Genomic DNA, 27038 nt, shown 5'->3' on the forward strand with positions numbered 1-27038 from the left:
ACAGCGATTTCCAAGGCTGGCCATCGTGCACAAAATGTGCTGGGTATACCTCTTCCAGGAACACCTCCCTGGGATCATGAGCTACCGCTGACAATGCCGGCCACCAGCAGCTGCTTCAGATGAGGGGGCTGGTGTAGTGAGGAGTTTTAATTCCAAGTGAAAAATGCAGAGTTCAGGGGAACTGCTTACAAACACATGCCCAGCATGTCTCATACGGGGCACACATAAAGGGTCATGTTTCAAATCAGAGCTTTTTAAAATGCCACTCTAAAATTGTCTGACAATAAGACGGTTTATTTTTGTATGTCCAACACAGCTCTCCTCTAACTCATGTTCTTCCTCATCTGTCTACTTTCCCAAATATTTGGAAAAAGCAGTCACACTTCCCAGCCTGTCTCTAAGGCAAACTGACCTCACTTGACGTAGGAGAAGCTATTTCTCAAGACTGTATCTCCTATGAAAACACAGTGCAAAGGTTTTGCTATTTAAACCTGGGAGCAGTTAGCACAAGTGGCTCAGATATCCTCTACTGGGATAGGACTACACTGCAAGAAAAGGGGCTCTCCAGTATCTGAAACCTGCAGCCTGAACCCAACGATGCCCTGAGCTGCACGTGGAAGAGAAATGCAGGTGACACATGACTGTGCTGCAGTCAGCGTGGGTCTGAGCTGTCCTGAAGTCTAGAGCCACCATCCAGCTTGCTTACACAATGCACGTGCTAGGATCAGAGCAGGTCCAGACCCTCTCTGAAGGGAGAGTCCCAGCTTGCCCCCTATCAGAGTGCGTGTGCAGGCGCTCATTAGTGAGCTCTGCTCGAGCTGGGCAGGGGCAGCTGCAGCAGAGTTCCCAGCTTGGCTCTTGCCAAGTACAGTGTAGACATTTTGCACCCGAGCTAGAGCCAAGTGACAGCTAGAGCCATCACACCAGTGGAAAACACATGGATGAAGGCTCAGAGGCTGGAGTCCACCCCAATCACCCTGTGCAGGCACAACTCCTGAGTCCTTGTGTTAACACAATGAGTTTCAGGACCCTTGTGTGGAGGTGACCGGCAATGTAAATGCTATCATGAGCTCATTGTTTTTTTTTCTCAAGCCAATTCCTTTCAGCATTCCCCAAGTGAAGAGCTTTTCCCCAGGGTTTGCCCACTCTGAATACCCTCTCCCTGATGGAGACCTGTTCAAGTTTTCTACTATTGGTACTCAGTTAGGTGTCACAACTACTTCTCTTCATCCGTTACACAGAGAGGTGGAGTCATCAGCCCCAAAAAGCAAGTAGGCCGATTTGCTTCGGGTACTCTTGCTCCTACGTTCAAAGCAGTCAACAGTACCTGAGTTAGGTACATATTGTAGACAGCTTGAACACAGTCCCTCAAGGGCATCAGGATCTGCCCTCCGATGACTCTCAGCAATTCTCAGTGACGTTAGCTTGAATTTCAGAAAACAGAAATTGGCACTTAATACTTTCAATTTTCCTTCAACACCTCTGACACCTTAATAGAGTTTGTGATCTTTTTTCTCCTGATCTCTGAATCCCATAAATGCTTATTAGAGTAATTAGCCTTCATGATACTGCAATCAAATTGGGCACCTGCTCAGAACTGGCCTTTTCTCTGCTCCCAGAGGCCCGTGAACATGGCATAACCTGTCATTAGCAGTATCCATGCTGTGCAGGGTGGGGCATTTGATGAGAGAACCAGGCAATTGTGTGCGTAGCGGCAAGAAGTTAATTCTTTCCTGAAGCATGCGATAATCAACTCAGGATTTTGGGTGCATGAGACAATTTACAGCAAAAGTTCAATTACAATACAGTAAGAGTAAAGAACCACGTGAGAAAGGGAAGTGTGAGTAAACAGCAGAAAGGAGGCAAGTAAACACAGAGCAGCACATCATTTGCTGTGCCTGATCATGATGGGACCTGTAATAAAATCAAGGATCCGCTGCTATTTTTTCAATGTGATCTTTAACTCGACTATTTTTGCAGTGCAAAATTACTTGTGAAACTCATCACTGTTAGAAGAGCCTACCACTTTTTAATTTTTATTTCTTAAAGCCTGTTTATTTACAAAGAAGTTGAGGCTATTCAAACGCCTATTTGCTCATAGAAAAATAAAGATTAAAACCTGCACGTTCACTGCTATGTACAGCAGGTTAGCAGGGCAATAATCCAGTCATTCTTAGCAAGGGAATACTGTCGTCTTTGTCTACAGCAGCTGATAATGGCTCCTGTCCAGCAGGAGATTAGACCATTTATCCAATCTGATTTGAAAATTCCCATGTTTCTGATGTCATTCCTACAAAAGAAATAATGCTTGATCAGTTTTCATGGCACGGAGGCTGTTAGTTGCTCGCACTGACAAATTATAACTGGTCAAAATTATCCCAGCCATGAGGCTGACTTGAGCACCTTGCAGGCAGCCACAGGCAGGATCTGCCTGCCTTTCCTGCAAGGTGACACCTGCTATTGCAAACACAAATCCCTCCGGCTGGCCCTCAGCTTGCCAAAGCTCAATGGTGGGGTGCCACATGCAACATATACACATCGACTGATGAGCAATTCCTTCCCTTTCTATTATTATCCTTCAAGGAGCCCTTTGCCAGCACTGGACTACCACAGCCCTGCTGACACCTGCCCTAAGTGAAAGGAGAGCATTTTGGTCATTCAATGCCTAAGAAAACTAATAAAGTCTGTCACAGGTAGAGAAAAGGAAAGAGAAAGGCATTATTAAATCCCTAGGTCACCCTTACACAAACTGGCCAAGTAAGATGCTCAGATGACTCCACAAGCAAACAACTCCTTGGGCTGCTGAGGAAAGTCCCTGCTAATATGACCTGGGGACAAATTCCTTCCAGTGCCAACCTGGCAATCTGTACAGTCCTAAGCAAAGGCATCGTGGTAATGCAGGGTTTGGAGAGACCTGAAAAAGATATCTATTCTGCTCTGAGGCAGGATCAGACACACCCCTACCATTGGTGACAATTCACAGGCACTCAACACCCTCACTGTAGATACCTCAGTGCTTAATTTGCCTTATACAGGAAATTTCCTTTACAAGTCAAGCCAATTATTCCTTACCGTCTCCCCAGTGGACACAGAGAACAATGGTTTTATTCCCCTTTTTATAAGTCTTCAAATGGGCAAGAAAAGGTTGCTGTGTCACTGCTCCTTTCTCTTTTGTCCCAACCTAACAAAACTAATTGCTTCAACTGTTGCTTCCAGGTCCTGCTCTCCAAGCCTTCACCACTCCTGTTCTTCCCCTTCAGCCCTTCTCTGCAGCTGCAGACACATGGTACAGGGCCACCCCTAGGCACTAGCGGACAGGAGTTACAACCTCCTCTATCTTATATCCCTGCTAATAAATCAGAATGACACGTCTTTGTGCAACTGTATTGCATTGCTGACCATTGGCGGTGATCTGCTATACTCTCCCCTTCTGGCACCCTGCTGCCTAACCAGTCATCCCCTGTTTCACATCTGTGCATTTAATTTCCCCTTTCTAAACATAGTATTTGCTCTTGTCTTTATTGGATTTCATCACATTGATTTTGGGCCTTTCTTCCAATTTATCAAGATCATTTTGAACATAATCATGTCCTGCAAAGTGCCTTGCCCTCCCAAGGGGGTTTCCCTATTCTGTAATAGGAGTCGTTAATGAAAGTATCGATCAAAAGAAGATCAGGACTGACAGCTGGAGGGTCCCACTTCAAGCATCTTCAGAGTATGACAGCAAGCTCTGTATAACTGTTCTCTGAGCACACTGCCTGAGCCACCCAAGCAGCCTCTTTATGGTGATTTTACCTAATTCATAGTTCTCTACTTTGGTTATAAGAATGTCACTGTGTGAGCCTGGATCAAAAGCTTTAGCCAAGTCAAGATGGACAGAGATGATAACCTTGACTGCCTCCCCTTTCTTCATGAGGCCCACTTCTCTGAAACAAAAGAAAGAAAAGAAATTATACTGGCTTGACAATTTATTCTGGACAAATCCATCTTGGCTTCTCTGAATCACCTTATTATCTAGACATTTGCAAGCGGTTTTGCCATTTGTTCCAGTGTTTTTCCAGTCATTGAAATTGGTCTGGCTGGTCAGTAGTTCCCTGGGTCCAATCCTACCATTTTCTTCCAGACATTGTTTCACATTGTTTCCAGCCCTTTGAGACCTTCCCTCCTTTTCATGGCCATGCTTGTTCTACAGGCCAGAGTGCAGCCTGATGCACTGCTGTGCTATCATCCACACTTTGCAAGTCTCTGTGGCTGGCTTAGGATGCCACTAGCCTGGGTGAACTGTCCAGACACTGGGCTCTGGTACCCTGCCCGTGCCACTGTCCCTCCTCCATGCAAGGACAGTCCCTGTGAGGAAAGCATCTGCAGAAACTTCTTTTGCCAGATATTGGCTCTAACAGCATCACTGAAAGGTGTTTTGAGATTGATGACTTTGTATGTATCACTATTGCAGTCTGTCCACATCACAGGTATGTGAATGTGTGTGAGTCCATAGGCAGCAGCAGAGTGATGCTTCCCTTCAGCCATGCCCCACAGCACACCCCAACCCTGCCTCTGAGTCAAGGTACTCAGTCAGCTCAGATGCTGTAAACGGGCTTGCACATCAACACCAGCCTCTGCTTAAAATATAGAATGGATGTAGCCCCCAAACTCCCTAAAATGCTTGCTAATGGTCTGAAATTGCTCTGGCTAGTTCTTTAAGTACTCCAGGGTATCTTAAAGCTGATTTTGCTGATGAGCAAGAACCTGTCTCATCTAAATATTCTTTACCATGCTCTTTCCCTATTCTGACCTGTGCTTTCATCCTCTTGTTACATTAATCATACTAAGCAGCCAGTTTTAGACACTTACAGTAAGATTAAACAATACAGCATCAAATATTTCATCTTTCTTCATACCACTCAGTATTAGCTGAAAGCTTGCTTTAGTAATAAGCCTATATTCTTCATTCCTTTAAGTTCTAATATACTTCCCAGATATTTTCCCCTTCCCTTTTATGATCCAGGATAATCACAGCTCATTTTGCACCTTCACTTTCTCTGTATTAATTTATTTGTGCTTTTCTATAATACTCAGCTTTAGCCACATGTCCCTGTTTCTGTGCTTCAAGAGTTTCTTTGTAATTCACTGCCGAGCTCTAGATGCAGCTGTATGGGCCCCTCTCGGAGAGCTTGCCATTCTGCCCAGCCCAGCAGCTCGGGGAGTTCACCCATCTGGCTCCACAGCTGAACGGAGCCACAGTGTCTTGCAGGAGCCCAGCTGTGCATCACGGGAGCACAAGTGCTTCCCAGCCCCTCTGGGCTCTCCCAGCCACCCTGTTTTCCCCATACCCTGGGCACACAGGCCTAAGTAGGGAGATTTGGACACTTCTCCTTACACTTACACTGGCTAAAGACTTTTACTCAAGGCTTCCCACTGGCAAATATCTGCTCCTTGAGGAAGCATGCAAACACAGTGAGGCAATCAGCCCTCAGCTTGCTCTGGCTGTGCCTGCCCTGGCAGCAAAGCACAGACACAAATGCGCTGTTCAAACCACATTTCCCCAATGCCTTTATGCACAAGCCTGGGCCAAAGCAAAGTGCCAGTAAAGCTCTGGAGCTCTCTCAAGGTAGAAGAGCTGAACATGTGCTGTGATTTAGCAAGGGCACAAGCTCTCATGGATGCAGTTCGGCTGCATCCATCACACAATGGCCCAGGTCACCAGCTGACAGATGAACAAAGTGTGGATGCTTGCAGAAGCAGACAGACCGAACTCCAACCAGAAGCACCCATCCAAACCTGGACGTGTTAGTCCAACAGTGGGCACCTTTGGTCTGTGTAGAGGATACTTTCCCCATTTCGCTGCTATCCTGTTTTTTAGACTGCCTCAGCATCATGCTGAGTGCTCATGCTGAAGTGCTGATCTGCGATAAATTTCTCCATAGGTTACATCTTCTGGAGCCAGGCTGATGTCTCCTGTGCTCTGGAGTAAATATTCTCCTGGACTCCCTTACAGCAGTCTCCAATTTGAGCTAAGAAGCAGTTCTCATTTCTTCCCTCTGTCACCTCCAAATGCGTTTCTTGTTGGTTCCTGCGAGCGACTCTCAGCAGAATGGCATCCGGAAACATCAAGTCATTACCAGCAGAGAAGAAATCTTTCACATTCTCTTTCTGTCAATGACAAATTGCCAATTTTTTGTTTATTCCCCTCCCTGTGTCCCTTGCCTCTGCTGTTTGCCCAAGGGATCCACTGTGGTGAAAGTCTCCTAAGACAGTCGGCTGATCCTGAGTCCGTTGACTTTCTGTTTTGCTGGAGCAAATAGTTTGTCCCTCCTTGCTGCTGAAACAAAGTAGTGCTTCTACAACAAAGTCCCCTAATGCCCTCCATCAAGAACATTGCCAGCTATTCTTCATTTACTGCTTATCACGCACCCCAGCCTGGCACCATAAGTGGGCCTTGCCGCCTCCCTGAGGATCCTCAGCCAGCTACCAGACATGAAGCCAAGCCCAGGTGCCTGCAGGAGAACATGGAAAAAGCAAGGCTGCTCTCCTGCAATCAGTCACAAGAGACCCCCCAGAAGTACTCACTCAGTCCCCTAGAAAGCACAGGCTAGTTCACTCACATGCAAAATAACTCCAGTGTCAGTCTTTATGCAGCAAGAGACAGGCAGAGCAAGTTTAGAGGTGAGGAGCAGGGCAGTGTCTGGAGTCCCTAGTGCTAACTTGGACAGCTGTACAAGTTGTCCTATGTGGAGGTGGGAAGAAGGAAGACAGAAAGCTTCACGCCTCACCATGATTAGTTCCGATAAAGGAGAAGAGTGAGCTAAATCCGGATGACTCACTTTGACTCAAGGCAATAATGAAGATTTTAAAGAGCTGTGATAACTGAGTGCAGACAGCATACTCCAAGATTTGGGTCAAAGTAGCCCAGTCAGCCTCTTTGGCTAAGTCTATACTTGGGGGAGAAGGAGCTCCTGGGTCCTGATTGCACTTTGGCTGTACGATATCACTGTGGCAGGAGAAGATTTGGCTGTGCCCTGGCTGCATGTGGGTCTGGGCTTCCTGACAAAGGTAAACCTGGGCAGGCAGGCAGGGAGGAGCCATGGTAAACCCCATGTGGTCCTTCAATGAGGGAGGCTAGAACTATGGGGTGACCAGCTGTGCTGGTTTTGGCTGGGATAGAGTTAATTTTCTTCATAGTAGCCAGTATGGGGCTATGGTTTGGATTTGTGCTGAAAACAGTGTTGATAACACAGGGATGTTTTTGTTACTGCTGAGCAGCGCTTACACAGAGTCAAGGCCTTTTCTGCTCCTCACCCCATCAGCGTGGAGGCTGGGGGTGCACAAGGAGTTGGGAGGGAGCAGAGCCAGGACAGCTGACCCCAACTGACCCAAGGAATATCCCAGACCATATGATGTCATGCTCAGCATACAAAGCTGGGGGAAGAAGAAGGAAGGGGGGGACGTTTGGAGTGATGGCGTTTGTCTTCCCAAGTAACCGTTATGCGTGATGGAGCCCTGCTTTCCTGGAGATGGCTGAGCACCTGCCTGCCGATGGGAAGCAGTGAATGAATTCCTTGTTTTGCTTTGCTTGCGTGCACGGCTTTTGCTTTACCTATTAAACTGTCTTTACCTCAACCCATGAGTTTTCTCCTCTTTCAATTCTCTCTCCCATCCCACCAGGGGTGAGTGAGGAAGCGGCTGTGTGGTGCTTAGTTGCTGGCTGGGGTTAAACCACGACACCAGCATGTCCGTCTTGGAGCCAGGATAGCAGGGTACAGCATAAAGGGCTCCTGCCCTGTGGTGCATGCTCAGCAAAAGAGATTGCTGGTTTGTATCAGGGCTTTTTACCATTCCTGTCTATTACACTGGGAAGCAGACAGAGTTTCTGCTGTGGAAAGTCTAGTAAGAATGAAAGACCTCCAAAAAAATAAGAGTTTTGGTCAACATTGCCATAGAAGACATTAGTCCTTGATTTTGTTCTCAGAAGCCCTGGTGTGAAAGCCTAATGCCTGTCCCCATCCACATCCCTGAGCTGTAGACACAGTGCCGGTAAAAGCAGAGCGAATGGATGAATCCCACCACAGCTAAAGAGGAGCAGCCGCCCCAGAGAGGAAGAATCAGGCCTGACGTATGGGGAGAGCTGGGCTGCCACTGTCAGACTCAAGAGTCTGCACATCCAGAAACTTCATGGAGAAAAGCAACCCTCACGAGCTAGGGGACACGAACACCTTTCTGCCACTGCCTGAGACACCTGCATGGGGAAGAAGCTGAAGACTCTCTTTTGAGAGGAATGTGACTTTTCAGGCCAGGAGGCCGGCGCCTGTGTGGAGCCAAAATCAGATATCCCAGAAAGGTTCATCTGAGCCTCTGCCTCTTAGAGCCCGTTTATTGTTTACAAAGAGGAAGGCAGGTCCCACGACGAACCACAGGTAAAGAAGAAGTATTAAGGCCTTCCTTCTTTCAGTGCCATATAAATAGATAAATTTTAACTAGGCATTTAACAAAATTGACTTTAAGGAGCACAGGCCAGAATGCTGAGATAAGACAGATATATCCAACTCTGCAAGGTCTGACGAAATTCAGCCTAAGGTGTTTAAGGGAGCAGCTGAAGCAATCTCTGAATCATTAGCAATTATGTATGAAAACTAGAAGACAGGAGATGTCCTGGAGGATAGGAACAGGGCAAAAATGCCCCCAGGAAACCCAAAACAAAACCTGTCTTGAAGGATAGGTTAAAGGATTGTGGACCAGTCAGCCTAACGCTGAACTTTGAGAGCTGGAACACGGTATTAAGTCATCCATACGTATGTACAGGATAAGAAGAAAAGGAACAGTGAATATGGGCTTGTCATGGACAGATCTTGTCCAACAAAACTTATTTCCTTTCTTGGCAGGGTAATGGGTCTAAAGGATTAGAGGGAAGAAGTAGATGTGATTTACCTTTAATTTTGTAAGGCTTTTGGCATACTCCCTATGATGTTTTCAGAAGCAAGCTAAGAAAATAAGGTCTAGGTGGAATTACTATGAACTGGATGAGTGATTGAAAAATGAATTTTCAAGGGTTATAATCAGTGATTTCCTGACCATTTGGGAGAACATCTCCAGATGGTTCCCACAAGGAACTGTCCTGGGTCCAGTTCTGTTGAATATTTTCATGAGTAAGTTGCAGAGTGGATTGCGAAATACACAGAATATTTGCAGATGACACAGTTTAGAGACAGAGGATTCTGTTAGGATCTGGACTCGAAGTAATCTTGACAAACTGGAGACATAGTCTGAAAGCAATAAGGTGAAATGTGATAAAGACAAGTGCAGAGGGACACAGACAGGAGGAGGAAAGCAGATAAACAAGTAGAAATTAGGAATTTCTGGCTAAGTGGCAGTAGTGCAGAAAAGGATCAGAGGCTGGTGCAGCAATCAGCAAACTGATACTGCTGGGGACACGGGGGAATTACAGAAATCCTTTTCACATGCATTAAGAGGTGTGTACCATGTAAGACATAGCTGGTGAAGACAGCTAGCATGCTCAATCTCATTTTGAAGAAAGCACTTCAGGAATGATATCACGACATCTGTGATGGCATGACAGGAAGAAGAGGACACTCTCAAGGCCTCTGCCAGTTCTCATTTCTGTGATTCACGAACAGTTCCCCAGTTCCAGATAGGAAGGTTCAGTCTGATTTTAAATTCAGTCTCACCTCTCACGAGTTCACTGCATGTCATGTTCAACCACACTGTGACTGCTTCATTCACTGCAATAGATGAGACTGCTTTGTATAGCAGACAAGTCTTTTGAGTGTGAGTAAAAGCTGATGGGGAGATATAAACAAAAATTACTTTGATTTACATATATATATAAAAACTTAAAAATAAATTCATTGAAAAATGTTCCTATCTTAAAATCTGGGTTTTCTTTTAAATGCAAATGTTTCAGCTATGACAGTGATCTGCAGATAAGGGAGCTGCTAAGCGAAGGAGGGTTCTCAGTGCTATTCTGTCCTTTGTAGAAAAATTCGTTGACTTTTTACTGTAAAATCGTGCAACAAGACAGAATGAATCAGCTCAATGTGCTTAGGAAGTAAACTTGCCCCCATGACAGAAGTAATTAAAGAGATAAGGTCTGCAAGGACTAACTCTTCCTAAAGCTGAGCCAGTAATATTTAAATACTTGGCTGTACTATTTGCATTAGAGAGGAAATGGTTTAGACAGCTGATGAATGTCAAAATGTTCAAAGATCCCAATGCCTTCCAGTCAGTTTGGGCTTCCTTCATCTCTCTTACATCTTTAATGAGCAACTCTGACCTAAGGTACTCCCTGCCATCCCACCTGAAGAAGAAGTAGGGATTTACTCATATGTCTCCTGACTTTACCTACTGTCTTTTTGTGTAAACGCAGCTTTCCTGATAACAAACATGCTGGTTAGGAGGGTCAGGGTGGCTGACAGACTTGGTAACAGTAGATAGGTATGGAAATGAAGGCAGCTGCTTCATCTACAAAGAAGTTAGGCAGCATCCAAGGCAGCCAGCTTGGGAGGGCTGTATCTCACTAAGCAAAGATCCAAGAGGGACAACTCTTCAGCCTACTGCTATGATAACCAAAAGCATCTCAAAACATCCTGAAACAGAAGACACAGCACAGCAATGCCTGGGTGCTCCTGGAGCAGCCCTTGATCACAGGCCATCAGCCAGCCTCATGCCCAGGCAGCAGGTTCCAGGCAAATACCAGGCTTGTCCAGTGGAAGATCATTGCTCCTGCTACAGACAATAGCAGGAACTTCCCATCTAAAATATTTACAAACGCCTTCTCTCATTCTAGCAGCATATGGCTACTTGCAAGCTTTATTGCAAGCATTCCTGGGGTTTTCTCCTCCAAAATCCTTGAAAGCTTCCTGACAGCTGAGGTAAAACAGTTAGATGTGTTCACCAGCAATGAGGACACACTGTAAAATAAACTCCCATGTCATATTTAGCCCCATAAACATTTCTCTTCTGAAAATCAATTCTCTCCCACAGCTAGATCATGTGTCCTCCACCTTGATGGCATCTTCCTGGGACTCACAGCCCCAGGCACCATCTCTTGAGCACCAATGAGCTCAAGGGCTCAATATCAGCAGGCAGAAGCAAAGAATCAGGCCCACCGCATCAGTGCGTTCACACATCACCCACAAATTTAGGGTGCAGAAAAAGGGTAGCAAAACCTGTCCTACCAAAGAGCACGTTCGGCCATACTGGGAGGGACTCAGCATGGAGCTGAGCAGAGAGCACGGCCATGGGAGTGCCACTGATACAGGGCAAAGGCCCAGCCTGGGGCTTGTGCATCACTCATTCTTCAGAGACTCAGATTTATCTGGAGGAAGCAGAGCTCAGTTATAAATAGCATTGGATAAAGTTGGCCCTACTTTCAGTTTGTTTTCTTCCTGCTGGGATTCGGATGCGCTGCTTTGTACAGCGTTTCACCAGGAATCCGCTTGCTTATTCCCCTCACAGCACTTCCCACGGTATTTATTAGGCTGGTATGTTAACAGCCAAGGAGCGAGGAACCAGACATTAGACTCTCACCTGTTTGTCCCGTCAGTGGCCGGGTTCCCGTGTCAGACACAGCATGCAGCTGAGGAATGGGTGCCAGAGGCCAGAAAAGCTCAGGGGTATTTAGCCAATTGCAATTCACAGCTCTTGGTTTCAATTCTGACCGTGCTGATCGAGCAGGATTTCCAATTTACAGACAAAATATGAGGTTCCCTGCTCTGTGTGCAGGGAAAGCAGATACACACGGCAGGCAGGCTCGCATCCAAATCCCCAAGCTGTCTGATGCTGCTAAATCAGAGAAGCATCTGTAATGTGCCTGACAGAAAGTTCCCATCATCACAGGATCGAGCGGGCTTGCAGCAGGGATGGGGAGAGCTGGCCCCGGGGCCTGCTGGGTGCTGAGGGTCCTGGATATTGCAGCGAGCTGTGGCAGCTCACCGTGGCACCGGGGGTGGAGAAGGGTGGGAGCTGCGGTCAGCTCTGGCTCCCCACATCTCGCAAAGTATCTGCGTGACCTTGCTGGCACCATCCCTGCCCAGCTTGCCTCTAGCTCTGCCCTTATGGCTTTCTTATCTCTATTTCGTCCCCTTCAGAGACGAACATAGTTTCCTGATTCCTATTAAATATTTAGTTAACTTTTGTGACTGCTATAAAGCAATAGAACAGGACTCAAAGATCCAAGCAACCAAACAAATGCATTACAACTTCTCTGCCCTTTTAAACCTCAGGCTAACATTTTCCAACATCCCAAGGCCTTCAGGGACTCTTAAATTTTATAAATGAAGTTTTCTCCACAAACTAGCACCAGTACAACTAACAGGAAAAGAAAATTGCTTATACTTTGCTTGCAGACACCAGAAAAGAAATAAGCAACGTGAAAACCCACAATAAGATAGTTTGGATCTTAAGTAAAAGAGGAGGGAGAAGAACAATACAGCACTAGAGGAGAATCTATTTAGCAAGCAGCAGTGAGAGTAGAAGGCAGAAAGTAAGTTCAGCATCTCTATGAAGTACAGAGGGAAAAGCAGCATCAAAGCAGAAAAAGCTCCTTTTCAGACAAACATTACATGATCTGCAAAGGATGCTTTGCAAGAGAATTTCTAACCCACAAGAATCCACACCCAGGGCACAATTTAAAAATAACCAGCTACAGAAACTGAATCTCAAGAAGGTACAGTCTGATACCATCTCAAAAAATACATCGAAGTTAAAAGATCAGGGATTTTGTTCATTATTGTCAAAGATACTTAGGAAGAAACATTTGGACACTTACCTTGCAAGCGAGCAAACACAGGACAGAAGTTTGTCAGCCACTAAATGCCTCACGGTGCTGCAGCAAGGAGTGCAATGTCTGGTCCCTGACAGACCAGTGCAGCTGCTGCTGCTGCAACAGCCTGTTACTGGACGCAGAGTTCAGTGTAGGGAGCAGGACTGCAGCTAAGGACTGCTGCAACAAGGAAGCCTCTGACAGATTGAAGTATCTGGATCCCCAAATGCACCCTGGCTGGCCCATGGATGCTCTTCCCACTCTTATTCACCCAGCTCCTGACAGGAGGCTGTAGCGAGGTGGGGGTCGGTCCCTTCTCCCAAGTAGCTAGTGATAAGACAAGAGGAAATGGCCTCAAGCTGCGCCAGGGGAGGTTTAGGTTGGATATTAGGAAAAACTTCTTCACCAAAAGGGTTATCAAGCATTGGAACAGGCTGCCCAGGGAAGTGGTTGAGTCCCCATCGCTGGAGGTATTTAAAAGACATGTAGATGTGGTGCTTGAGGACATGGTTTAGTGGTGGACTTGGCAGTGCTGGGTTAATGGTTGGACTTGATGATCTTAAAGGTCTTTTCCAACCTAAACGATTCTATGATTCTATGATTCTGTACTTCTGTGCATGTGCTCAATGACGAAGTGACCTCTCTGGTGAGGATACAGTGTCCTCCTTCACTCTTGGGACATCAGAGGTTAATCAGATTTTTGCCCTGTTTGCACTGGGCCAGGTATGCAAGGCAGGGCTGGTAGCAGCAAAAAAGTAGGAGAAAGCTGGGGCTGGAGAGGAAGGTCCTCTGTGCAGACATTGCCCTGACCCAGTGTGAGAGATGCAGTTTGCTTGTGCTACCCTAGAGGTTTTGTGGTAAATGATCTTCACCATCTGGTTTCTGCTCTGTTATCCCTTCAGGCTACATTCTCTCACATGCCAGCTCGCATCCTGATGCTCCTCATCCCTATCTTGGGCCCAGCCTCCTTGGTTTCAGGTCTCTGTTGCTCTCCTTTCTTCTCCAAATTTCTGTTTCTCCTCTAGAGTTATTCCCTAACTGTATCCTCACAGAGTTGAATGAGGGTTTTTCAGTGAACTACCACCAGCAAACACCTATTTTGTGCTCCTTAGCAGTGAAGGCAACAGGAAGAGCATTGAGCCTGTTCTGAGGCAGCTGATCTTTATTCTGACCTTGATAGCAACCTTCTGTCTTTTCTTTTTCTTTTATTTCCTTTGCATCAAACTCTCTGTTTGCCTGAAGCTAAATGAACAAAATATTATGTGAAGCAGTAACATCTCAGAGGCAATGTGAGCTGCAAAATCTGTTTGTCTGACTGCAGATGACAGATTTAGGAGACTGCCCGTCATCAGAAACAAAACAATGTGCTAGTGTGACAGTGGATTATGAAAAAAATGCTTTTTCTTCCCCTAAGTGCAGAGAATACAATCCGCTTCCTGGAAAGGCCTTTTTCTGTGGAGCTGTGCCCAGCAGCACAGAGTGGGGTGGAGAACAGCAGGTCATGCTGGCTTTAAAGGGATTCTGTAATGGAACTCGTTTACTTCCATCAGCAAAACAAGACCTCAGTAAGTCTGGGGAGGTTTCATGAAATGCTAAGATTCAGTGTAGACTTATTTAAGAACTTAGATTAGAACATAGAAAGTAGAGATGGAGAAGGGATCACACAATTACAGGGCAAACTCCAGTGAGCCAGTCTCAGGTGTTGTTTTATCTGGTTTACATTTGAGATGGGACTTCCACAAGTTCTACTGGGAAACTATGCTGCAAGCTGACGCTCCCTCTAGTTTCCTTCGGCAGTTTGCAGGCTATTATTGTCTTGCCTTGTCCTTTTTGTCCTAACCACGAGCGTCACATATAACCTGAATGGCATTTGGTGAAGAATCAGCAAGCAGTGGCCAGCCCTTTCTCCTCCCATGCATGAATATAAGGCAGAAAATAATTCTTTCAGGATGCCATCTGAAGCTCCATGGTATCAGCTCCTCAGGGAGGCCGGATCAGCTTCAGTAAATTAACAATGAACCAAGTTGCTTTTCTAACTAGTGATCTCTCCATAGCAATTCCAAACCATGCTGTGCACATGGGCAAGCCTGTGCAGCTGGGCTAAGCACAGCCAAAAGAAACGTTCCGTTTGCAGATCTTAGGGTTGACACTCTGCAGTGGGAATTTAGTCAGTAATGCTGATGGTGAGCAAGTAAAAAAAAATATTTCCAACCCTCTGCAGCAGTATTGGCTCTGCACTAGTCCCAGCAGCAAGCAGAAATAACATCCTTTTGGTCTGATGTGAAAGTGAACTAGAAGCACACAGTGGAAACAAATCTGTTCAATAGGATGTGTTTTAGGATGGAGATGGAACAGTAGAAACAAATGTTGACACAGCAGATAATTTCAGTTGTCAGCCCCTGTTTCTGATCTGCTCCAGCTTCCAAACCCTTCAAAATGAAAATATTTAGTATGTCCCAGTGAGGAAAGGTACCAAAAAAAGCACTCTTCTCAGTTGTAAATAAACCCTAATCATCACCTTTTTTAAAAAGAAGGAAGAAACTAAGACCAAAGCTCAAAGGCTGGTAAAGGGAGAGGCTCTATGCTCAGAGCCCCGTCCCAGCAGGGTGCCACTTCTCCCCAGATGAGACTGCTCTCTGGGTGCCAAAGTCTAGTCAAGTTGTCCCACTTTGGCCACCCTCATTAACCAAGCCCTGAGACTGAGCCACTGGCTCAAACAGATACCCTGTCCGGCAACTTGCTTTCTAGGAGTACTTGGTGCTGGAGACGATGGGAGTTTGAGGATTTTGCTGACTATTTGGAGCATTATTTTGATTAAAGTGGGGTTTAGGCTTTTGCCTAGCAGAACATGACAGGTTTGACAGAGTTTCCCAGGAGCTGACTCCTTTTAAGCTGGTGTTCGCAGCCAAAGGCAGAGGCCTGCATTCACTGACCTGGAAGACCATTTCTAGTTCTATGTTCCTGTAAGACCCAAGGTTTTGGTGGTGTATTAGCCACATTGCACTGCATGCATATGTATTCACATGTCTATGTATGTGTTTATTCCTTTCTGGCTTTGGATCTTAATCAATTGGTAGTAAGGAATTAGAAGTGTGTAATTTAAAACAAGCCAGAATTTTCCATTATTTACAATGCATTAGCACTTAATACATCGAAGACAATTGCCAAATCTATAAGAAGCCATTGCTATGCTCTTTAAAAATATGGGGGGTGGTATTAGGTAGAAAAACTCATTCTGAGGTAACAGAATTAGAAAATTTATATTATTGTATTTTGCTGTTAATAATGGGCTATGTTACATCAGCTTTGTTTTATGCAAACTTACTGAGATACTACTATGTCACCACAGATGAAATAGCACAAAAAAAGAGCTGTCAGCCTGCTTTACTCACTTCCCATTTTGCTCCCATTGTGAAAGGGCTGTATTGTTTCAAAAGGAAGGAGCCAGGCAGCCCAGAGAACAAAGGCTCCTAATTGTTTGGGGGAACTTTTTTGCTTTTCTAATTGGTCTTCAAAGACATGGGCTTGCAGTCTCTACAAAAGTGAGGACTGCACAGGGTGGTCTAGACAAGACCAGGCTTCAGACTAGTTGGGGTGTTGCTGGGGGAGTATAGAGCATCTTTGAACTAAATATGAGAAACAAGGCATCACTTTCTAGAACCAATTAATGCCGAGCGAGGAATAACAAGCCAGTTTCTCAACCTAACTTCATGCCCCCTTTCCTCCCATCAAATGGAGAGAAAACCTTTTCTAAACCTTTTGGCTGATATTGACAAATGCCTATAGTTCAGGTCTTTCCAACAGAGGTACAACCTCTTCTCCTGATTGTTGTGCAATCACCTTATTACTACCCTTGCTCACTAGTTTCATAGCAAGTCAAAAACTATAAAGTTTACTAAAAATATTGGTACTTTATTGCAGAAGAAAACTAAGAATAATGATTCTCAGCACTCAACCTTTGGACATAAAACAAATGAGCAGGAAGCAGAGGCTACTCATACCCACATCTACCCATATCCATGAGGTATCATGGGTTCTAGAGTGCCTAAAGATTTTTTTCCACCTCTGGCCCACATTGCTGCCAAGTGGTACACATAAACCTACCTCTAAAAACCCTCTACAGACTGCTTCTACTGCTGAATGTACCTGCTTCTGGTCTATAGGGATGAGGCCACTAGTAACACCCCTTAAGCATACTCTGTCCTTCCCAATATCACGTGGGGCACAAATGATCTGGGATTCTGGCATTTATAGCATGCAGTAACAACTGTTGACCTCCCATAGCATGCCACAGCAGGGCCAATAAAAGCTGAACATAGGACTTACTCTTTTGTCAGGCTTTTTTACTGGAAGCCTAAATGGCAACGTGAGAAGCTTGGAGTCCTCTGCATGTGTGTGTGTGTGCCTGACACATTGTATTACGGTAAGAACCCATGGCTGGGGTACCATGTTAACCTGTAAGAAGAGCTAAAAATGTTTGCTAGAGGAAAAGCTTTGGACAGCCAAGCAGCAAATATGAAATTCAGGTCTTCTCTGAAATGTTACATTTGCATAACCTCTCTGTTTATAGCAAGCAGAAGTCTTGCTCTTGGCATATTCCACATTCATCTGCAGTCCCATCAGGATCTCTTGGTTTCTTGGAATTTTATTGGAAGATGTAATAACAAGGAGCCATGGCTGGGGGACAATCCATGGATGGCATGTGCCAAAGTACAAGGAACATTGACCGTGTGCCTAGACGTATGATTGTATTAAGCAGCCTAAATCAGGTGACAGCAATAGTTAATGGCAGCAACACCTGTAGCCCAGGCTAGCAAACCAAATACACACCCCTGCACCTCAACAAGCTCGTAAAGACCATGCTGAAGTATGTGTTGCCACACTTTTACTGCTATAAACAAGATCAGAAGCGCATATACCTTTCAGTGCTCCAATCTTAACTCAGATTACATTGTAGACATAACTATAAAGTTAGCTGGATGTAGCAACATATTCACCCCAGTCCTTCACAATATCGTTCATCTGCATTACTTTAAGAGCATTACCTGCACATCACAATTCTTAATTCACTACAATACTTCAAGGTCAACCACAAGGTAGTATGTCTTGAATCCCAGCGGCAGCCAATTCCACAGGCAGCTGCCCCGACTTTATTGTGCCCAGCAGAACTCTCTTTTAGGGCTCATATATGCACTTTACACACTCCTAATCACTTGCTGCCCTGTGATTTTGTATCTGGAACATAAATAGCATTGCATGCTGGTATATACAGAGGAGATCAGTTTCTCCCCAAACAGAAGTCATTTATAATAATGAAGACTAAGGAGAAATAATTGTTTATAGTAAACTTTTGCTCACGTGTTTAGTTTCTGTTGAGGACCAAGGATTCATGCAATCGCTTTGCCTTTCTGCATATTTCAAAATTAGCTTAGAATACAACTTAATAATCAATCGCTAATGCATGTATTAAACCAAAATCTCTTCCCATACAGCGCTTTTTCTGCTGTGCCAAAACTAGCCCAATTAAAAGCCCAGTTAGAGGAAAGGAAAAGCACCCTTACCTGCCACACTGGCTCTGTGTGCTTTCCTGACTTAGCACTACTCTTGTAGCTGGGCTGGGAGGTTGCCTTCTTCAGGTTGTAGATGGCCACATTGCCATCATAGAAGCCCACTGCGACGAGGTAGGGGTAGTCATTATGGAAGTCCAGGCACATGATGCCACTCTCACTGCTGAAGACATACTCTGGGAAGGAGGGGTTCTTCATGGTGTAGAGCAGGAGCATGCCCTGGCCCTGCTTCATGAAGTCATCTAGACAAGGAGGAGCTTTGCTGTTAAATCAGTTTCCAAGATCCTCTACTATTGCGATGTACAATCTGACAGAACTCACCTATGCCTAAAACCCACCTGAATGCAAAGTCATGTGGGAAAGACATCAGTCACAGGACCAAATGGTCATGTTGGTGTGCCTACCTCTGAACACCCTTTCCTCCATTGACATGTCATCCCCAGGACATGGGGACAACGTGCTTATGCAGAAAACTACTGTTTGGGCAGTTTTTTTCTAGGAGAGAGACTTAAGAAGCCTTGGAGGAAAAGTACGGCACTTCATTTTTTGGGCTAGGATTTCACTAACATTGCAGACATCCAGGCTGAACCAAGGATACTGGCATTTCAATTTCTGTATTGGCAATATTTGATATTACAGCCTCCATTGCTTCTTCAAAGAAAAGCATTTAATTGAAGTATCTGTAAAGCATCATATCCACTGCCATTACACATAACTGTACAAACACAAGTCACTACAGCTTTATTTTCTGCTTATGTCCAACATCTCCTTGCTTGGCACAAAAGCTCTTTTTTTGCCAAGACTTTCCATTTTCTTTTCTATTTACTTTCACCTTCCCTTTGCACTGCCTGAAATTAGCTGTCCCTATTCTCAATAGGACCATCTTTCTTTCGTGTTTTTTTTTTATCATGTCCTGACCGTCTCTGCAATTCTCAGTTTTTTTGCTCATCTAAAAAAACAATTTCCAAATTCTTTTAAAGGGGAAGAAAAGCTGTTGATGTAGATAAGCTCTCCAGAAGCAGAGAAGGAACTTTTCTAATCTATGAAAACAATGCTATCTCTGAGAGTATCCTAGCCATCTCTCCAAGCGCTTTTTCTTACTGTCAAATGCCCCTGGGCACACAGCATATGGGAAACAAACTTACTGCTTTCTGTGCTTCAACTACCTACTACACGTCCTATTTCCAGAACAGTTACCTCCTTTTAAAAGTTCTTCCTACATTTCTTAACATTTTGACCAGTCTGCAGGATAAGGACCTGGTATATGTGTACCCCAGTGATAACACTAACTTCAGAGAACTCTCCTTGGTGGCAAGTTGATCCCAAATCTGCATGCAGGTACAGACATTGCTTACCTCAAATTTATCAGGGCGACATAGAGAACAATCAAGGAACCACTAAAGAATCTCACACATCAACAAAACTATTACTGCTGCTTTGTATTTGGATTGTGGAATACTCTGTTTTCACAGGTCTCTGTACACTGGGGCCAGGCAAGGGAAATGGCTTCCTTATTTTGCAGAAAGGTGAGATTCCAATACTGGCATTACTTTAAACATAGCTGAACTCAAATAATATTTTTAACATATGTTTTTGGAAAAGAGGGAAGCTTATTCCTAGAATTCTAGCTGAAAAGGAAGTGAACTTGCTTTCTCCGTCAGAGATTTGCCCTGTCCTTTGAATTCACAGAAATGTCTTTGTTCTTAGCCAAGTAATGTCATTGAACTGGTATTAAGTTGAGGTCCAGCCATGATAAGGATGAATCCCTCCTCTCCTCAGGAGCAAAAACACTTGGGAAGGCTGTGGAAAAGCAAGGTCTTGGGAAGAAGCTCTGGCAAAGTGAAATACGGGGTTCAGTTTGCAGATTAGGACACTCAAATGCAGGTCTATGTGTGGCTGTCTGTCTATAAGCTCAGAGTCTAAGCTCCTGCTACTATCAGTAGAGATCAATCAATCCACTTCACTGAGTGCAGAAAACTCACCTTAAAGAAGATCCCTGTATTAGGTCTGCTCATTAACTCTCTGGGCTCCACTGACTGTAAGAGCCAGCCCTCTACTGACTGTTCAACCCGTCTTAATCCAAGAGCTGAATCCTACTCATTATCTCCTCTATGTTACGAAATATTGCAGATGTGGGTTAAATCACAGATGTGTGAATACTGCACGTAAGTCTGGATTTTATGATTGCTAAAGTACAGCCTATTTCTGATGAAAGGCAAAGTGATGAGAATAATCCACAATTAACACTGAAGCATGGCACATAAATCCCAGTAAAACAATAACCTTCTGAGAGCAGGCATATAAATCCATTTCAGTGAAGGGTGAATTCTCACCCAGAGTACTAAACTGTGACATACCAACATGTTCTTTAATAAATGAAGAAAAAAGGGGCTTATTTCATTAGCGATATTCAATGTTCCAGAATGGTAGGGACAGGACATACCCACAGCAGTGTATCTGTGGCATAGCTTTAAAGCATGGCCTTTTCAAGAGAAAGGTTTGTGTTTTTCAGTAAAAACTAGCAGAGCACTGCAGTGTCCCCCAAATCCTGTGTAATCGGTCTCTCAGGATTCAGGTAGCTCACTGAAACAATGCTAAAAGACCACTGAGCACACAGCAAAGCAGAGGGCGCAGACCCGAGAGATGAAAATGGCTGCACCACTGCTGGCGGTGAAAGCAGCAGCTTCAGATCTGAGACAGCCGCTCTGCACCACATGAATGCACCAGCACGCACTGGAAGAGCAGGGAGTATCTGCCCCATGCAGATCCACCAAGTGCAAACTGGATCTTTTGCCGAGATCCAAGGGCTGGAGATACTAGAGATATCAGACAGTTATTCTGACAATCAGTGCCAGCAGGAGTTCTCCTACTTTACAGGAGGACACAAGACAGCACAGCAAGAAGAGGAGAGTGAACAGACTCTTGCTGTAATGAGGAAGAGTTGCATGTCATGAGGATCCTCAGTGTTACCCTGAGTGGAGGCTAAATTTCAGACTCGGACACGTAACAAGTGTACGTGGGAAGAGAAGTTTTGATAATGAAAGATGCAGATGATAGCATGATTACTGGTCTCAACCTGGAGAACTGAGCTCGTAAGCATCACATGCAATCAGAAATAGGTTTCAAACCAACTATTACCACTGTCTGAAATATTCATCTGCATTTGCATTTAAAGCTGGACAGATTCAACCCAAACCCTTTTCAGAAAAACACAAATTTAGTGGTAGCAAAGTATCTCAGAATATAATTGTGGTATCACCGAATAGTTCATGCAAAACAAAGATCTGAAAAGCATCTAAATCATTCTGATGCTTACTAAGTGTCTGTTTTAACTGATTTTTCATTTATATTTTTCCTTAGCTGAATTTAAAAGAATCAGGAAATGTTCAATATCAGATCTAAATATTTTGTTTGCTGGACAGAAATTTGTTTTATTTGCATCTTTCCCCTTTGGTTCACCAAAAAAAACATGAGACATGCATCGTTTTCCTCCATTTCCTCCAAAATGCTTAGTGGCTGAACCGGTATGTTCAACACAACAGTATCCTCAAGTTAGAAACTACAATGCTTGGGGTAAATCCTGCATTCACACAGCACATCTCAGTGTGGGGACCCTCCACGGTCACGAGTCAAAGTGGATATTTTTACTACACAAGAAGCCAGTGCTACAGTTTCTTGCGTGATAAACTGGCAAATAACCTTCTCTTTGGAGGATTTAAAATCCAAAACACTACAGACTTTAATCTTAGATCCTGTGACACATGGCTTTCTGTAAATCAAGTCCGCCAGCTGTCTTGCTGATATGACTTGGACCAAGAAATCACCATGCTAAAAGGAACCACTGCTGCTTAAAATCTGTCCTTTCTCCTCCAACAGCCCATCTAAAAAAAGAAGCAAGATGGAGAAGCACTGTTGTGAACAGCTGCTTGTTTCTGAGCATCACAGCTGCACAAGCACATCTACGCTCCTTTCCTAGATATGCCCATGCTTTGATGAGCTTGCTGGCTGGGGCTCTATCCTTTAGGCCTGGATTTCCGAGAAGGCAAGGGAAGAGGCTGGCTGTGCTTTACACTCAGTTAGGCGATCTCCTCTGGGGAGAAGAGATCAGTTTCAAAGACAAAAATTTTGGTACCCAAAGAAAAGGCTCAGCTGTTTACTTGCCTTTCAGATATTTAAAGTGTAGAGGACAAAAAAAGGTTATTTGCAGGCCAGCAAATTTCTCCAAGCAAATTATTGTTATTACCCAGGTCTACAAAACCCTGAGCACAGCCTAAGAATTTGCCTGTGCTACAGCCTGCGTGGCACAGACAGATGACTGAGCAAGTCATAAATTAATGAATTCTCAATGCTTTTTTTTTTTTCTATCAGTGAGCAAAACCTGCGCAGCATGGCACTGAGCACAAGCTAATCTAATCTGCTGTGAAACATGCCGGGTGAGCTTGCGCTGCTTCAGCAAGACTCTCCTGGCTTATTTAAATAGCTCTGCCAACGCCACGCTTTGCTGCGGTCGCAGAATGGGTGTGCTGCAAGAAAGGAAACGGCTGGCACTTCGAGCTTAACCGTATGCCAGTAGTTCAGAAAAATCGGGAAAGAACAAATCTTTCCGAGGAGCTCAGAGAGTTTGGGCATGTGCTGCATGTGTTTTCAAAGGCTCTTGAGGACTAACAATAATAACTGGAAGTTTTACAGCACTTCAGAGTGCTTTCAGCCTGTATCCCCAGCACTCCTTTTTACAGCCAAGGGAATGAGAAAGGGCACTGGAGGGGACTGCCAAAGGCACTACAGCAAGCTGGAAGAACCGGGAGCAGAACTGGGACTTCACAGGGCTCTGCTCAAGGTGGCCCCATCCCAAGATCCCTGAGAAATTTAAACTGGGATTGCTGATGCCCATTCTGTTCCTATTCCCTAAAATGCCCAGAAGTACACAAATATATTGCTGTGTTGATACAAGCCCTAATCACTATGGATATGGCTGTGAACCACGCTGTGGGCAGGGAGAAGACTACCACTGAACTTTCAAAACAGTCCCTTCCCAGAAAATAAAATGTTTTGAGAATTCTTTACTTCGTAGCTCAAGGCCAGAAAGCCTGGCCTCCTCTGTTTTGCAGCTCACAAATGTTACTGGTATACCATGTTTTGAGCCCAATAACTTGGTTTTGGCTAGTACGTGCATTCTTCATTTGAAGATCTCAAGAGACAGAGAAGCCACTGTTTCATTTTGCAGTTTGTTTCAATGTTTAATTGCTTTGAGTGATTAAAAAGCTGCACCTAATTCCTCATTTGACTTCTCTGGCTTCCCACTGTTAATTCTCACTACACTTATCTTGATTGGACGAAAGACTTCTTTCATACCTGGTGCTTTCTCTTCATTGAGATGATACTCTAAAACTTAACACTCGCCACCTTTCAGCATACCTTTGATAACCTTCACAGCCTGAACTCAAAAATCCCATTTATTTTCACCAGCCTTGCATAGAGAGGCCTGCTCAGCAAAAAGCTGGGAGCCAGCTTGAGCTTTGCCACAGTCAAAGCAGGCAAAGGCGCTGCCTTCACAGCTGCAAAGAGAAAGCCGCTTCTCAACAGACGTGGAGAAGAGTTGAATATTAAGAAACTTTCCACAGGAGGACATCACATGGCTAGGACTTGTGCTAGGGCCAGACAAAATCCACTTGCAGTACAAATTTCAACTGGATATTGTCCTCTCTCCACCTTTAGGGCATCTTCTCCAACTCTCGAATCAACTTGGGGCCCTTTACTGAACTATCTACAGTTTTTCTGCATGCTTTGAAAAATGTTGGCTCCAGAACTAAACATAATATTCCAGTATCAGTCTCACTAATGCTTAAATCATATCTCTGCTGCCACTCAGGACTCCCTGTTTGCACTCCAGGATCATGTTCACCCTCCTTTCCAAGATATCACACTGGGAACTCAAATTTATTGCTTGTCCACAAAAGCCTTTTTTTTTTTTTCTTTTTCTTTAGTTGCTGCCTTCCAAAACACAGCACTCCTCCTTGTTTAGAGAGGTATAATGTTATATTTGGCTCCATTAAAACGCATTTGGTTTGAATAATTCCAGCTCACCACAAGATTAATCACTCCATATGACAGCCCTGTTCCCAGCATGATTTACAACTCCACCTGCCTTTTCATCAGTAACACATTTCATCTGCTCTGAGTTTATATTTCCATTCAGAGGACCAATGAAAACAACCACGGATCCCGACAGCACTCCCTCTGAGACACTGTCTCAGGTGATAACCCCACCGGCATTTATTTTCTGACATTTGTCAGAGGAAGTTGAACCCCCCTGTTGAGACCACTTGGGCTGGGCTGAACCTTCGGTGAGCACCGGCACTCCCTGCCCCAGGGAAATACACACCCACCTTAGCAGTGTGGACGCTGCAAGATCTGCAAGCTCTGAGCAAGCCCATCAGTGCAGTCGAGGCAAATCGTAGATTACTTTGGTGTATGCTGATTCAGATGTTTGAATGTCAAATTTAACATTCTGCTTGACACCTTTCACCAGCTGCTGGACTAATTCCTGGTACCCCGATGAAGTTAATGTTATTAGCTCAGGCTCTGTTTAGGAAGCACAGAACTTGCAGTTTGGATAGGATAGGGAAAAAACCCATATTACTAAGTCTTTTGGACATATTAGAAAAGACAAAATTGGCAAGTGACAAGGCAAGCTGTAATTTATACATGTCCTGAGGCCATGTCGCAGTCCTAGTAACTGCTGTGTGCTCCGCACTTTAAGAGGTGAGACACACACCTCAGAAACACAGATAGATAGATACAAACAGCCTTTAAGAAAATGAGCTGTCAGGTATGTTTGCATCTTACTCTAAAATACAGTCTGGCAAAGTAATACAAGAGAGACCGCAGTCAACTGGGCCAACAAAACTGAGAGATTTGGGAAATGCCTGGAACAACGTGCTGTTTGTCAGCGCATGTGAGAGCAGAGGCTCAGAAGCAGACAGGAATGGGGCGAATGGGATGAAAAGATGTAGCGCCTTCCTGAAAACAGCAGGAGGATCTGGCTGGCAGCTCAGCTCTCCCCTGGTTCACATAAAGGCAAGCAGGTGAGCACTGAAAAAGAGAAGGGATATGCAACTGGGCCAAGTTTGCAATGCTGTAGGTAAAACTAGAGTTTTTCATTCTGATCAGATAGGGTTTTGCATGACAGGTCTAGCAGGCACTACAATTCATTTTTAAATTTTCTTCTTTAAATAAGATATTCATAAGGGCTTGGTTTTACAATGTAAATAGTAATTGTGCAACTGCCCATACGTTATGAATGCTAACTTACACTCTGGAGATACTCAAATAAAATGGAGAGAGAGTTCACATCTTATCCTGTACGATAAAGGTGCAAGACTAGCAATGGGGACGTTTGTATTCCAGACACTGCTGTGCCAAGACGAGCTAATGTGGTCTTCATCCTTTCTTCTCAGTACTTCTCACAGCACTTCTAAGGATACTGATCACAGATGCGGGAGGAAAAGGGTGACTGATGGGGACTATAAAAGTTCCATATATCAATAATGTCAAAAGCAACACGCCTTTGTTTTCAGGAATGCATTTATGTTTTGACTCTCAGCTAGACAGACTAGCAATCTCACATAACCGGCTCCCATAGCTCCTCAGAAATCAGGGAGCAGAGGACACTTCCCGGCTCCAACACCCAGGAGGAAGCACTTGTCTCTGCAGAGCAGTCTGGGGCTGGGAAGCTGGACAAGTGCTAATCCTACCATTACACATCTGACAGCAGCTGGCACAAGCAGCTGAACTCTTGCTCCTGCCTTTCTTGTTTTGGTCAGCTTAAGCTGCAATCTTGATAGTGTTCCACTATTTAATACCCGAGGCTCTATTTCCTCTATCCCTGTTCTAAAAAACTGGCATTCACAACCAACTAAATATTTAAGAGTGCCATCAAGCGGCTAAGTGCGGGGTTTCCAGGAGGCACACATAGTTCAGAAATCCCCAGGATCATGCAACAAATGGACATCTATAAATGTGCTGCCTTTGGATAATCACACCAGCCTGCTGTTACTGCAAACAAGCCAGGCTGCCAGCATCTCAGTATTCCTGACCTGAGGAGCTCTGAGCGGGATGCACACACTGCAGGAGATGCTTATGTATTCCATAATTAACAGACAGGAATGTTAGAGTTTTATGATGGTGCTGTGGCCTCTTGAAAGCAGGCAGATGCCTAATGAGATGGACATGTACAGCCCAGGCCATGGAGGAGGCAATTAGAAATAATACTGCAGCTCAGAGAACTTTTCTGAAGACGTTTGGCAGAAGACCCAGATTTGAGTGAGGAGCAAAGAAGAAGCAAAGTTATACATGCAAGCCACCCTGCAGTCAATTTTGCATGGGCATGTACTTCAAGAAACAATGAATATTAAGAGCAGCCATTACAGCTCAGACACCTGCCCCTATCCCATTTGCAGCAGTGGTTAACATCAAATGCTTAGGGAAGTGTATAAAAACAGGGCATAAAAACAGTGATATTTTTTCTAGAATACTGTCTAGGCCTCTACTAATTTGTGATTAAGCGTCTCCCAGGTCCCTAATGGTCCTCCTCCCATTCCCCTGTGCAGCCAGTTACCGATCATTAAATCCGGACAGTATCTTTCAGTCTTCCTCTTTGTATAAGGCTGGAATGTACACCAGATATTCAGTTCTTT

At 44.6% G+C, this 27038-nt stretch overlaps 1 protein-coding gene across 1 annotated transcript in view; it reads right to left on the minus strand.

Moving 5' to 3' along the window:
* Positions 1-27038, minus strand: part of DNAI1 (dynein axonemal intermediate chain 1) — a 149723-nt gene that overhangs the window by 60271 nt on the left and 62414 nt on the right. The window contains exon 13 of the mRNA XM_087777620.1: positions 18337-18584. Coding sequence (XP_087633746.1) covers positions 18337-18584 — 248 coding nt within the window. The remainder of the gene's footprint in view (positions 1-18336; positions 18585-27038) is intronic.

Source organism: Nipponia nippon, unplaced genomic scaffold (assembly GCF_047370975.1).
Source record: "Nipponia nippon isolate SJK-2023a ecotype South Korea unplaced genomic scaffold, ASM4737097v1 scaffold_40, whole genome shotgun sequence".
Lineage (NCBI taxonomy): Eukaryota > Metazoa > Chordata > Aves > Pelecaniformes > Threskiornithidae > Nipponia > Nipponia nippon.